The 12403-nt window shown below is 39.3% G+C and overlaps 1 protein-coding gene across 3 annotated transcripts in view; it reads left to right on the top strand.

The window, feature by feature from the left end:
- Positions 1 to 12403, top strand: part of TBC1D14 (TBC1 domain family member 14) — a 75680-nt gene that overhangs the window by 41259 nt on the left and 22018 nt on the right. For all 3 annotated transcript variants that reach the window (XM_061379794.1, XM_061379796.1, XM_061379795.1), the window contains 6 exons: positions 2566 to 2684; positions 5388 to 5470; positions 7462 to 7579; positions 8805 to 8911; positions 10342 to 10422; positions 11831 to 11925. In XM_061379794.1, coding sequence (XP_061235778.1) covers positions 2566 to 2684; positions 5388 to 5470; positions 7462 to 7579; positions 8805 to 8911; positions 10342 to 10422; positions 11831 to 11925 — 603 coding nt within the window. The remainder of the gene's footprint in view (positions 1 to 2565; positions 2685 to 5387; positions 5471 to 7461; positions 7580 to 8804; positions 8912 to 10341; positions 10423 to 11830; positions 11926 to 12403) is intronic.

Here is a 12403-nt window from a genome sequence, read left to right as displayed (position 1 = left end):
AAAAGCAATTTTACTCTGCAGTTGGCTTTCAGAGAAAGAAGACCTTGAAAGTAATTTTCATAAGCCTTAATTAAGCAGCTTTCCTGGAACTTGTGCTGTAATGAGCATTGGGTGCATGTGTTTTAATGTCAAGTTCTGTGAGGCTTTAGGGAGATCAATATATGATTATTTTTGCATATTAACAGTTTCTTGTGGATACCAGATGGGTTTTCTTTCACTAGTAGTGTCCCAAAGGAGTAAAAATGTTAGATTTAGGGACAAGGTTCACCTTGTCTGTGGAAGCAGTAATAGAGGTTAATATTTGACTATTTTAATTTGAGAAAAAAAGGTAATGAAAAATCAGTCTTCTAATAGAAACTGGGAGAAAGAATAGACATGAACTCACTCCTGACACCAGTGCTTACACTCTGCAGTTGATGGTGCAGCTGAAGCATGTTAGGATGGTGCACTCATACACGGGCCACTATCAGCCACTTGCAAGGGGTTACTAAAGCAAGAATTATGTTTTAGCTTTCTGAATATGCTCTTAATCACGATACCTTTCTTCTAGTATTTCTTTGCTTATTTTCTCTCTGGAGGCTTTTTTTAATGAACAGCTTTTTCAGCATGAGCTCTATCCCTTTACTAACCAAAGCTAAGTACTATTCAGTATTTCAGATAAGTTTTTCTTGGTTCTTTACCTTGTTTTCAAAACTGATGTTGTGCACAGCAGTACCAACTGGTATCACTGAGTCGGGCAATCCAGATTCATAACAGTGTTAGCATCATAGCGATGCAGGTATCAGAGGACTGACTGTCGAGGCAGTGTCCAGTTAACAAACAGGGAAAAAGAGGGTTTCCCTGTGACCTGAGAGCTTCACGGGCCGGCACCCATGACTGCCATAGAACTTAGTTTGAACTAGAACTGAATTGTACAACAAAGAGTACAAGACCATGGCTGTGTTGCTCTGCATTCATGCGTGGGTTTTATCCATCCTTTTTTTAAGGTGGTGTTGGTGGAGGTGGCCTTCCTGGAAGCTGTAGGGGTCCAATTTTAATTTCTAAGTGATCCAGGCTGTTCTGAAAGTGTTGGAAAGGTTGAATCTATTACCAAAGAAGTGTTGATGTAATTGACAGGTTAGGTTAAAAGAAAGAAATCAGTACCGTTTGGGGAGCTGTTTGTGCTCATGGGAAGAAGTCATGGCTGGAACAGTGTTCACAGTGCTCATTTGTAATTAATAGTTTTCACACTATAGTTTCCTGTCTTTTATTTTAATGGAAATAGTATAAACAAGCTACATGTGGAAGCAGGTGGGGTTTGGCAGTGGCAAAATTCATTATAAAGTTGAATGTAAAAGTATCTGTAATAATGGATTTGTTTTTTCCAACAGGCCATTTGACAGTGTTGTTTGTATATCACTGATACTTTGAATAGTTAATCTTTGCTATAGTACTTCAAGCATTGGAGTAGACAGGAGCTGTGTAAAGGTTTTATCCCATTAGGTCATGTTTTCAGTACATTTATTTCCAAAACAGTGTTTGTAGGAAAAATAAAAACAGCATGGAACATGTAATGCCACGTACTCTGATGCAGATCATAGTGATACACTAATTGAGGGTGAAAGGACTTCTCAAGGTCTAACTCCTCTCTCAGAGAGAGCTTGCTTCCCAGGGCTCATCCATCTGAGCTGTGAATGCCTTCAAGGTTTGAGGTTCTACCATGTCCAGGGTTTGACTACCCTCCTTTCTTCCTTAAGACCAGAATTCCCCTTGTAGCATTTGTGCCTGTTGCCTTCTTGTTCTTTATATAAGTGTCTCAGAATTTTGTACTTTGCCTTCACCATCCCATTGCTGCTGTCTACCAAAGATCCCTATGAAGCCTTCTTTTCCGAAGGCTGACCAAGCCAAGGTCTCTCAGCCTCTTGCAGTATGTCACTAGCTCCAGACCCCAGTCATCTTGGTGCCTCTTGGCTAGTCTTGCTTCGGTGTGTCAGTACTGGCCTGTATTGCAAACCCGAGTTCATACCTTATGCTCTGTTATGATTTAGGGTTGTTGTACTTCAAGGCATTGTAACACGTGTTGGGTTTCTGTCTAACCATAATTCGAACTTTTTTGCCATCACTGAACTGTTGCAGCTGAAAATAGCTTGGGAGGAGAAATCATATGATGAGATTTTAAGACAAGAATCTTGTGGTTGTTTTTGCCCTCAGTTTCAAAACCATGTAAATCAAAACAAAAGTATTTTAAACAGGTCTTATTTTCTACCTCAGATAGTATCTGCTGGTTTTAAGGTCCTTCATAGCAGTTGTTTGTAAAAGCTGGTTTTAACAAAACCCAGAGGAACTTCAGATGTTTCTACAAATAGAAGGAATGGAAAAAAACATCAAACCTCACTCCTGAACAGAAATTTGAACATTGTTTTGAATTCTGAGGTTGCTTTAGTTGAAAAGCTTTAAAAGGACCCAGTTGGGCAGAGATGTGAAAGCATTATCTTGTAGACTTTTATAGACCCTTCTCAGAATCTCATGTGCATTACCTTGATGTTCTCCACTCTTATAACTTGCCCTTATCTTTTTCTTCTCTAGGAATATGAAGAAAAAACTGGACGAGCTCACAAACCACTCTCTCCTAAACAGAATGTGAGGAAGAATCTTGATTTTGAACCACTCTCCACTACAGCACTTATTTTAGAGGACAGACCAGCGTAAGTTTTGGGAAGCACAACACCGAGGGTCTCTTTAAAATTTGCCTAGTGATGCTTTCCTTGCTGTGTATATTTGATGACTCAATGATTTAAAATTTTAAGTAGATTTTTTTTCAGGCTAATGAATATGATAGTGGGATGACTATGAGAAAAGTGACTCAAACAAAACTATTTAATAATAAAAGCAATGGCCTTATATGACGGGAGGTAATTTGGAGAGCAGAGGTCTGGTTTTGAGTGATTCTATCTTTTAAACATGAATAAGGGATTTTTATTTTCCTTGGGAGACTGTAACATAAAAGTGAAGCTGGTATATGCTACAGAAATTGAGAAGCAAGGATACAGTGTCCTGTTTACACAGAGAAAGACCACACCTCCATAAATAATGAAACAACGTAATGATTGTTCTGCAGTGGGTTCAGCGTTGCATTTTAAAGGTTGTCAAGTGCATGCTTCTGTTGCTGCAAGGATGTTCTTGTATATGCAGCCTAACTCCATAGCAATTAACTGGCACCTGTTTTACTGTGGTTTGCTTCTGAATTACACAGCTTCAGTTATGTTTAGCCAATTTCTGAATTGTACCCAGCTTTACAGGCATGGTGTCAAAATTCTAATATAGCTGTGCATTGGTGTAAAGAACTAGTGTAGCATAGGCCTGTGTTTTCATCAACAGATCTGTATGAAGAATGCTCATGTATCAAAGTAGTCTAGTTGTAGGGTTATTTAAGACACTTTTTGGCTTGACTGGTAGAATATGACAGAACTTCTTGGGACAGCTGGAACAATCTACCTGTGATTATTTGTTATAACAGGTTTTATTATGTATAGCTGGAAACAATACATACTAGCTTATTTGTGGTATTTAAAACTTGCCTGTTAAAAGTCATGCTTAATGAGAGAGAATCTGAGAAGTAGAGCAGTCAGGCAGATAGTATTAGTGATACATTACAGGATAACAGTCAGAGTTTGCTTTCTTACTGTTGATGGACTAGGGAACTTGTAGCAGAAAAGGTATTAAGGATCTAGGCAACTGAATCATCATGTCTTTTGTCTAGTAGAGAAAAGCTCTGGACAACAGTGCAGTCTTCCGGTGACTCTAAGGAATCTTTTTTTAATAGTTACAGTTTTATACTGTTGGGTTGTTTGGTTTTTTGTTTGGGGGTTTATTTTTGCCTGTTAGGCTTTAAGCAATTTCTTTTTTTATTTCCTGTGACAAAAAGATTCAAGATGATACAGAAGAAAAATGCAGATATTTTTTTCCAAGTAACTACTCTTGATTTTGCACTGACTTGTAGGTTTGTTAGTTGAATCTTAATTAGATATTAAACATAGACTCACAGAATAGTTTGGGTTGGAAAGGACCTTAAGTTCATCTTGTTCTACCCCTCTGCCATGGGCAGGGATACCTCGCACTAAACCATGTCACCCAAGGTTCTGTCCAGCCTGGCCTTGAACACTGCCATCTCATGTGTATGGTGATGCTGTTAAGAGATAGGACAAATAATTTAAATAGTGAAATTTAAGTTAACAGAACATACATTGTTTCACCTGGTTTTCCTTTTAAACTTTTCCTAACTTGCATCACTTTTAAGGGTTTGGATTTAAAAAAGATGCTGGTCAGTTCATATAAATGAAACTGGAAAAAGAGCAGATTATTCTCTGTGGTTAACAAAGACACTAATGTGAAAATCTACTTTCCCTGTTCTTGTAACAATCTCGATTTTAAAAGATACTGATAGGTACATATCACACAGCTGTGCCTACTTTACAGGTGATATGATTATGTAAATAGTAAAGCATGCTACTGCTAATGGTGACTGTGTCAACAGCTAACAGCTGCCTCATGTGTGACACCTTACAGGAATGTGAAAGCATGAAGGCATCTATTTTTTAGTAACCAAAGATACAAAGTGTGCTAGGAACACAATACTGTGTTTACAGAAGAATGAAGTACTTAGTAATTTCTGTTCTGATATTTTGGTGATCCTGTAGTTGTATGAGATACATAGTGGTTATGTTAATTGCAAGTAAGATTACCTTAAGTTTATATGGTCTGACATAGGAGTATGTGGATTTGTGTGGCAGAGATGTTACAGGCCTTAACCACAAATCCAAATGGCTGTGTTGATGTTGATAATGGGAGCATATAGAGGGTGACTTCAGTGCCACTTGTTGCTGTAGAAGTGTGTGGGATGAATTAAGCTTTTAAAATAGAAATGGGGCCTCAGAGAGCAGAGGGGAAAAAGAAGCTGATGTAGGGAGTCATTACCGTATGGGTAGAGAAAGTTGTGGGTCTAACACTTAAACAAGGTGCGTATTAAGAGAGAGCATGGTCTTGTATCCTTTCTGCAGAGATCAATTTAAAACAAAACTCTAGCTTGGCATATACCAGTATAGTCCCTTTGTTTCTGAAGATCAGCCTGCGGGTTCAGTTGGTTCAATAATAAAAATGCTGAAATTACCAAACATAAGGAAATTACTCAGCATATTTTGTGTATGAAAGTAGTCAGAGCTGGTCAATGTTCTTTCCTTCTCTTCTGCTGACTCTGGCAACAAAAATTTCTTTCCAAGGATGTGTTGCTCTGTTCTTTGATCAAATATTTTGACAGGAATAGCGTATGTTTTTCTCTGAGAAGGGTCTAGAAGTTTCTTCAGACAGGCATGCCAACTTTAAATACTGATCATTATTCTTTTAAATTCAAGGAACCTCCCTGCAAAACCTGCAGAAGAAGCTCAGAAACACAGGCAGCAGTACGAAGAAATGGTGGTTCAAGCAAAAAAAAGAGGTGATGGAATTTCTTGTCTTCAGAGGAGAGAAGTGAAGTTAAGGGGTATTTCTAAACCTGAAATGGACTTGTGTCAGTCTGTTGCTCTGTAATGTGAGGCATCTGTACTTCCCCTCAAAGTAGAATCAATCCAGAGAAGAGAGGAATGAAGGTAGTTTTACTAAAAAGGCCCACCCCAAGCTGAAAAACAGTTCTAGAATTCAGCAGAATAAATGAGTGGCATTTGTTTGTGGGTTTAAACGCTTACTAGTATATCAAAGTAGCTGATCAGTCAAGTTAGTGAAGATTAGAATTATTTAGATAACTACAGGTTACTTGATAGTTTCATGTTGGGATCAACCTGTTCAGGCTGTAATACATAAATACATAATTTTCCATGTAAGGAAATATACCTAGTCACGTTAATTTGATAATCTGTCTTCCCATCTCAGATATATGGCTTTCCCAGTTTTTTTCCTCATAATTTCTTGTCTGACACTGTTCACAGAAGTGTCTCAGTGACATTGTACCATGCACATCAGGTAGAGGTGACAGCAGTGGCTTCCTTCTGCTGATATTTTTGACCACCTGGGTTTTCTAATTAAAAACAAGCATTGCAGTAATAGGGAATTTAGACTCACGGAAGTTGTGTCCAGTGAGAACTACTGGAAGTGTTGAGAAGTCCTGAGCCAAAAGAAACTGTGGAAAGGTGATATGAACACAGGGTTTGCTTGCTTTCTGCAGTTGACATATTAATGAAATTATCCTTTTGTGGTTTTGAATGTGATACACCTACCAGTGAAGTTCATGTGACTCCCATGTTAATATATCCATTTAACATGCAGTAATCCAAAGGTGTTTTATCCATTTTCTTTGTACAAAGGATAGATGGATTGAAAGAAATGGGATGATGCTCAGGTTAGGCAATGCACCACGTCCTTAAGCTGTCTTCACTGGACTGGAGGATGTCATTCTGTCCAGATAAACACCCTGACAAACCTGTTTTTCCCAAAGCCAATCCAGATAAACAGCTTTGCAGAGCTACGTATTGTGTGGAGGTCAGGAAATCAGAGTTTAAACACCCTCTTTTTGTTTAGAGAAAAAATCAAAGCCTGTACTTAGGCAGCCTTACAGTATGCTCGTATCAAAACAAATATTGTGAGGAAGTTGGTACGGTTCTGCTTAGGCATGGCTTCTGTTGGCCTTTACTGTGGACTCATCAGGTTGTATGTGTTCATTCCAAAGACCTTGTTCATGGTACTGCTGTTCTTTGGTTAGTTTTGCTTGTCAGGTCAGTACCTTCTGATACTGTAGACTCTGTGTTTATGTGTGCATGCGCGTGTCCTAACACATTTTCCAGGGGGAAGAATAGTAGTTGATGATGAAAGAAGAAGAAATCTTGAACGATAATGCAAAAATGTAAAACACGTTTTAAGCTAACATGAAAACTGCTTTCTTTTTAAGGAACTGAAGGTTTACAGTGGTGTGTGACATTTAGATTAACCACACACTAAGTAGCGTAAAAAATCGGGCTTTTGTGATTTTTCTGACAGTTATCTAAATCATAAGTTACAAAGACAACATGCAAGAGAGAAAACAAAATACAAAACTTGCATTATTTTAGCCTGTATTTTTGAGTCTGCCATAACAAAAAGGGGTGGGGTTTTATTAGCAGACACTCTGCTCTGTCCTACTAGGTGGTGCTGTTGGCTGTCAGAGGTGCTAATTCAAAGTTACTAATGTGGATAGATTTGAAGGGTCAAAGGAGCCATACATTATCTAAATCCCTTTGTCCTATCCCTCAAAAATGGGCCTAATACATAGTCTGACTTTATCCTTTATTCACATTTGGCATCACTGCTTAGCTTGCTGTATGTATGGGAAATGCTTAGATTTGAACAGTACTTTTAGGTGAATGTACTGTGTACATGGCTGTGTAGCTGTCACTAGTTAACTCTGGATATTTGGTTTTTGGTTTTAATAACTTAAGAAGGAATATTGCTCTTCTGCAGAGCTTAAAGAAGCCCAGAAGAGAAAGAAACAACTGGAAGAACGCTGTAAACTGGAAGAGAGCATTGGCAATGCTGTTCTAACTTGGAACAATGAAATCTTGCCCAACTGGGAAACTATGTAAGGCAGTATGTTATACTGTGTTTTAATTAAAATTGCTGAGTCTGTATCCTGAAAAGTTATGAAATTAACAAGTGTTATTTAAAATGGTCTTGGATGCTTTTGTTTGTAAGTCACTTTTCGGCAGTTAACAAAGAAAATGAGTGACTTATATTTCCTTTTTTCTGCAAGGTGGCTGTAAGTGTTGCAGTTCTAATTCTTACTGTGTCTCTTTAATGGAGGTTTAGGATGTAAAAAACCTGTATAAACGCTAAGAAGGGATCTTTGGTAGAGAATGTAGAAGTAGGAAGCATGATGCTTAAACACCATGCATTTATCAGAAATGAGCTACTTGAGCTGTTGATGTTACGGTATCAGATGTTGATTGAAGTACATGTATGTTATTATGAAGCCTCTTTAATTATACAGTGCTATACCTGCTGGGATAATCAGTGATGGAAAGAGAAGTAGCTAGAGAGTTATTTGAAAAAATAAATATTTAAGTGCTAAAAGATTTCCTGCAGAGAGACAGCACAGGCGATTGGTAAGCTACCTTCCCTGTTTATAGTGTTGCATGGCCTTTGTTAGTCATCTTAATAAAACCAGCCCCCCCAGCCTCTGAGTGTAACAGCAACATATACCAGCCTCCACAGCACTTTGATTGGTGTTTAGGTGCAATTCTGTTCCTCCTTCTGGGCTCTCAGATTGATGAACATAAGCTGCAGCCATTTCAGAGCCTGTGTTCTGTTAAAATGGCTTTAATGCTCTCACCTGAAGTTATTACTTGTTATATCTTCATGCATTTTAGTGGAGGGCTAGAGCTGCAAAGCTGGGTGGGGAACTGCACATGTCATTAGCACAGCAGAGTGAGGACAGAGTGGGGAGATGGTAGACCTTGATAAGTTCCTGTATTTAATCTTGCATGGAGATGTCCAGTTTTTAGGGGGTGGCATAGATACAGATTTCCTTTTCATTTGCTTATTTTTGACCCCTATGGTTCTTGCTGGTCAGGTGTGGTTGCAAATTCTGGGTATTTTGATTGCTGTGCATCTGTCAAAATAAGCCATTAACTTGGAAGGAATTGAGCTTTCCTTCAGAGCTCAAAGCAGCCTGCAAATCACATTTGACTTCTTGGCCTGTTGATGTTCATTTTGGTTTGAATCCCTTCACCAGTGGTAGGAGGACACGTTCGTAATTCAACTGGCAATGACGTACTTCTTGGAATAATCTGTTTTCCTTTAAACAGGTGTTGTTCCCGTAAAGTGCGAGAGCTGTGGTGGCAGGGCATTCCACCCAGTGTGAGAGGCAAAGTCTGGAGCCTGGCAATTGGCAACGAGTTAAACATCACCCATGGTGAGACTGATGTTTTGTCTGCATTGTCTTACAAAGAGAAATAGTACAGGGACAGTTCTGCATTTGTTCTGGTGTATCGGAACCTGGGGTGTGGGTGGGAGATGTTATCTAGTTATGCTCTTTTTGAGTTGCTTTGATGTGTTTTGTTAAAAAATATCATGTCTTTTAATCTTGTAGCTGCTCTGGGACTGCTGCTGTGAATTGTTTCTGATTATTGTTGTCATTGTGGCTTGCTTTGATGTTAGATGGAGATGGGACGAATTAATGACTCCAGCTTTCTTTCTCTTTTTAAAACTTAGAATCATTAATTTTGCAGTGCCTGTGAGTGTGCATGTAACACACTTCCTTTGATTTAGAGCAGGGCAGTGGGTTTGTGAGAGATTAGAAAACCCCTGGGAAAATCTGTACTTCTGTTCATGTGTGTTTGTGAAAATGGAGCTAGTGTGATATTTCAGAGTACAGAAAAACACAGCTCTGAAAGACTGACATACGTAATTCCAACATGGAAATGCAGCAGACTGCCTGTACTACTCCTGCACTGTGCTACCTTCCTGTGCTTGGCTTAGTTACCTTTGGTGTAGTTCTTCCATGGAATTTACTAGACTTATGCCAGTTATCCATTCAGACTCTAATTTTGAACATCAGTGCCCTGTAAGAAAAGTAATTATCTCAACATAAAAGGAAACTTGTGCCTAGGTTGCATTTCCTTTTCACTTAATCTGAAATTATAAATTAGTGGAACAGTCTTTTGGAACCGTAGCATGCTTAGGAAGTTCAACTACTATGTTAGTAACATATAATGACTGGGGCAGCATTGCTTATATGGTAGGTGTTTGGCACCTGACTGGATATGAGCATATTTGCTCTCGTGAGACCTCACTTGGAGTATTGTGTGCAGTTCTGGTGTCAACATAAAAAGGACATGGAACTGTTGGAACAAGTCCAGAGGAGGCCACAAGGATGATCAGGGGACTGGAGCACCTACTGTATGAAAACAGGCTGAGAAAGTTGGGGCTGTTCAGCCTGGAGAAGGCTGCGTGGAGACCTCATAGCAGCCTTCCAGTATCTGAAGGGGGCCTATAGGGATGCTGGGGACGAACTCTTCATTAGGGACTGTAGTGACAGGACAAGGGGTAACAGGTTAAAACTTAAAACAGGGGAAGTTTAGATTGGCTATAAGGAAGAAGTTCTTTACTGTTAGGGTGGTGAGGCACTGGAATGGGTTGCCCAGGGAAGCCGTGAGTGCGCCATCCCTGATGGTGTTCAAGGCCAGGTTGGAGAGAGCCTTGGGTGATATGGTTTAGTGTGAGGTGTCCCTGCTCCTGTCAGGGGGGTTGGAACCAGATGATCTTCAGGTCCTTTCCAACCCTAATTATTCTATGATTCTGTATACAAATCATGGACTCGGTTTTCTGTTTTTCTTCTTCCAGAGCTGTATGATATTTGCTTGGCTCGTGCCAAAGAGAAATGGCGATCACTTAGCACAGGAGGGGCTGAAGTAGAAGGTGAAGGTATGCTTTTGACCAATGATTTTATGGTGTGGTATAGAATAAGAGGTTTTGTACAATTGTTCCTTAAAATGAAATCACAGATTTTAAACAAAACAAAAATATCGGCTATAAGGCTGTCTAGTAAAAAGAACACTTGTTTTTTGTGGAAGCAAGAGCAAGGTGGGTTCTTTCTTCTCAGTGAAACTGTGGCCCTCTATAAAAGACACTTGTTCATTTTTCTTTATAAAACATCACTAGGTACAGTTCTGATTTGATGCTAATTTGTAGGAAAGCTAGGAAAGTTTGGGAATTATAATTTTAATTGCAGCATTAAATACTTTGCTGCATCTGTAATTTTGGAATCGAAACTCGAACTACAGCAGAAAATTGCATTTTAGTCCCTTATTGCAGCTTTGAGCCCATCTCTTGGGTGTGTTTCAGAGAACAGCAATTTATTTTTGCAAAGTGGTTTGAGATTTACTAATTGATTGGAAGAGTTGTCTGATTTGGAGAATGTATAAAGCTACATGTAAATGCATGAAATTGCCTTTGCTATGTAAGTATGCTGAGCTGAAAAAGAAGAACATACATACTGGCATTTATCAACAGAAAAATATTTTGGATTGGAAATCCCCTGCTTTGTTCACTTAGGGTTGTCTGTGTCTTAAATAACATGAGTATTTGTGGGAACATACTATCTCGTATGTTTCCAGCTTCCTCATGTACTTTATTTTCTAGAGTGTAGATGCTCTTGTGATTGGTGTAAATACTGCATAGTGACAACTCTTAGGTTTTGATTCTGCAGTAAGTAGCAATGGGTAATTCCCAACTATACTTAACCATAGTACAAATAAAGACATAGTGCAAATAGACCTTTTTGGTATCAGAAATAACACTAACACTTTCGAAACTTACTTTCATTTCAGTTATGGAGAGTTTACTGCAGTGTCCATGCATGCAAGGAGTAAATGAACATTATTTTGGAAGGAGACTTGACAGCGGTAGATAGGTGTCATCCATGAAATACTGATGCTTTAGGGCTTCTCTCTCCCACCACAGCCTTTCCACAGAGACAGCTACTTCAGGAGCTGTGGGGAAGCCTTGTTGAGGGCGAGGGGTCATAGATTTAACAGGCTTGTGTCTGTCTAGTGATTTGTCAGCAGATACCAGTAAGTGCCTGGCCTGCACCTTCCCCCCAGCTCTTCAAAACATTGAGGGTCAATGTGCACTGCAGGGTTGCTCCGAGTCAGGGTATACTTGCTTCTCAGCCTGTGTGCCCTATTCAGGGAATTATCCTGTCCATGCCCTTACTGCCTAGCATTCACATTGAAATAAATGAACTGAGCAAAGCAAACCCTTACTGGGGGCAGGGGGGAAAAAGAGCATACGCTGATCCATGTAATAAGTGCATAACTTTTGGCTTCTGTAGATGCTGGATTTTCTGCAGCTGACAGAGAAGCAAGCTTGGAGTTAATAAAACTGGATATCTCAAGGACGTTTCCTAATCTCTGTATATTCCAGCAAGTAAGCAATGTTAACTTCTGTCTTCACTTCTCAGCTAAATTCAGTTTAGATGATCTTGCCTATCCCTTGACTGAAACAGCTCATACAGTTCAAATCTGAAGCAAGTATCTTGAGAGGAAAAAATTCCTGAGAATTTTTGGAAAACTATAAATAATCTAGGAAAGAGTAAACTTGAGGTACTGCACATTCGATGCTATGATTCTGTTTGAAAGAGGCAAAAAGCTAATGTTGGCTAATCACTGTGATTCATTTAGCCCAGTGTAGGCTGGCTTCTGTCTACAGGTGACTGTTTTCAAGTCAGTGAATCAATGCTGGTGGGTTGCAAATACACAGTGAGTGAGAACACAGATTAAGCAAGCAAGGTTTGGTGGCCCTTTTTGGTTTGATGCAAGGCCAATATAATTTGTGTGGTTTTGGTGTGCTTTAAAGACTCATTTTAACCAGGTGTTCTGTCCTTCTATACACAGATTTCAGCAGT

This window comes from Neopsephotus bourkii, unplaced genomic scaffold (assembly GCF_033783945.1).
Source record: "Neopsephotus bourkii isolate Nb327-2 ecotype Australia unplaced genomic scaffold, CSIRO-AGI_Nbou_v1 NB_1780, whole genome shotgun sequence".
Lineage (NCBI taxonomy): Eukaryota > Metazoa > Chordata > Aves > Psittaciformes > Psittacidae > Neopsephotus > Neopsephotus bourkii.
The sequence above is the reverse complement of the archived record's forward strand: the minus strand, read 5'-3'. Positions and strand labels throughout refer to the sequence as shown.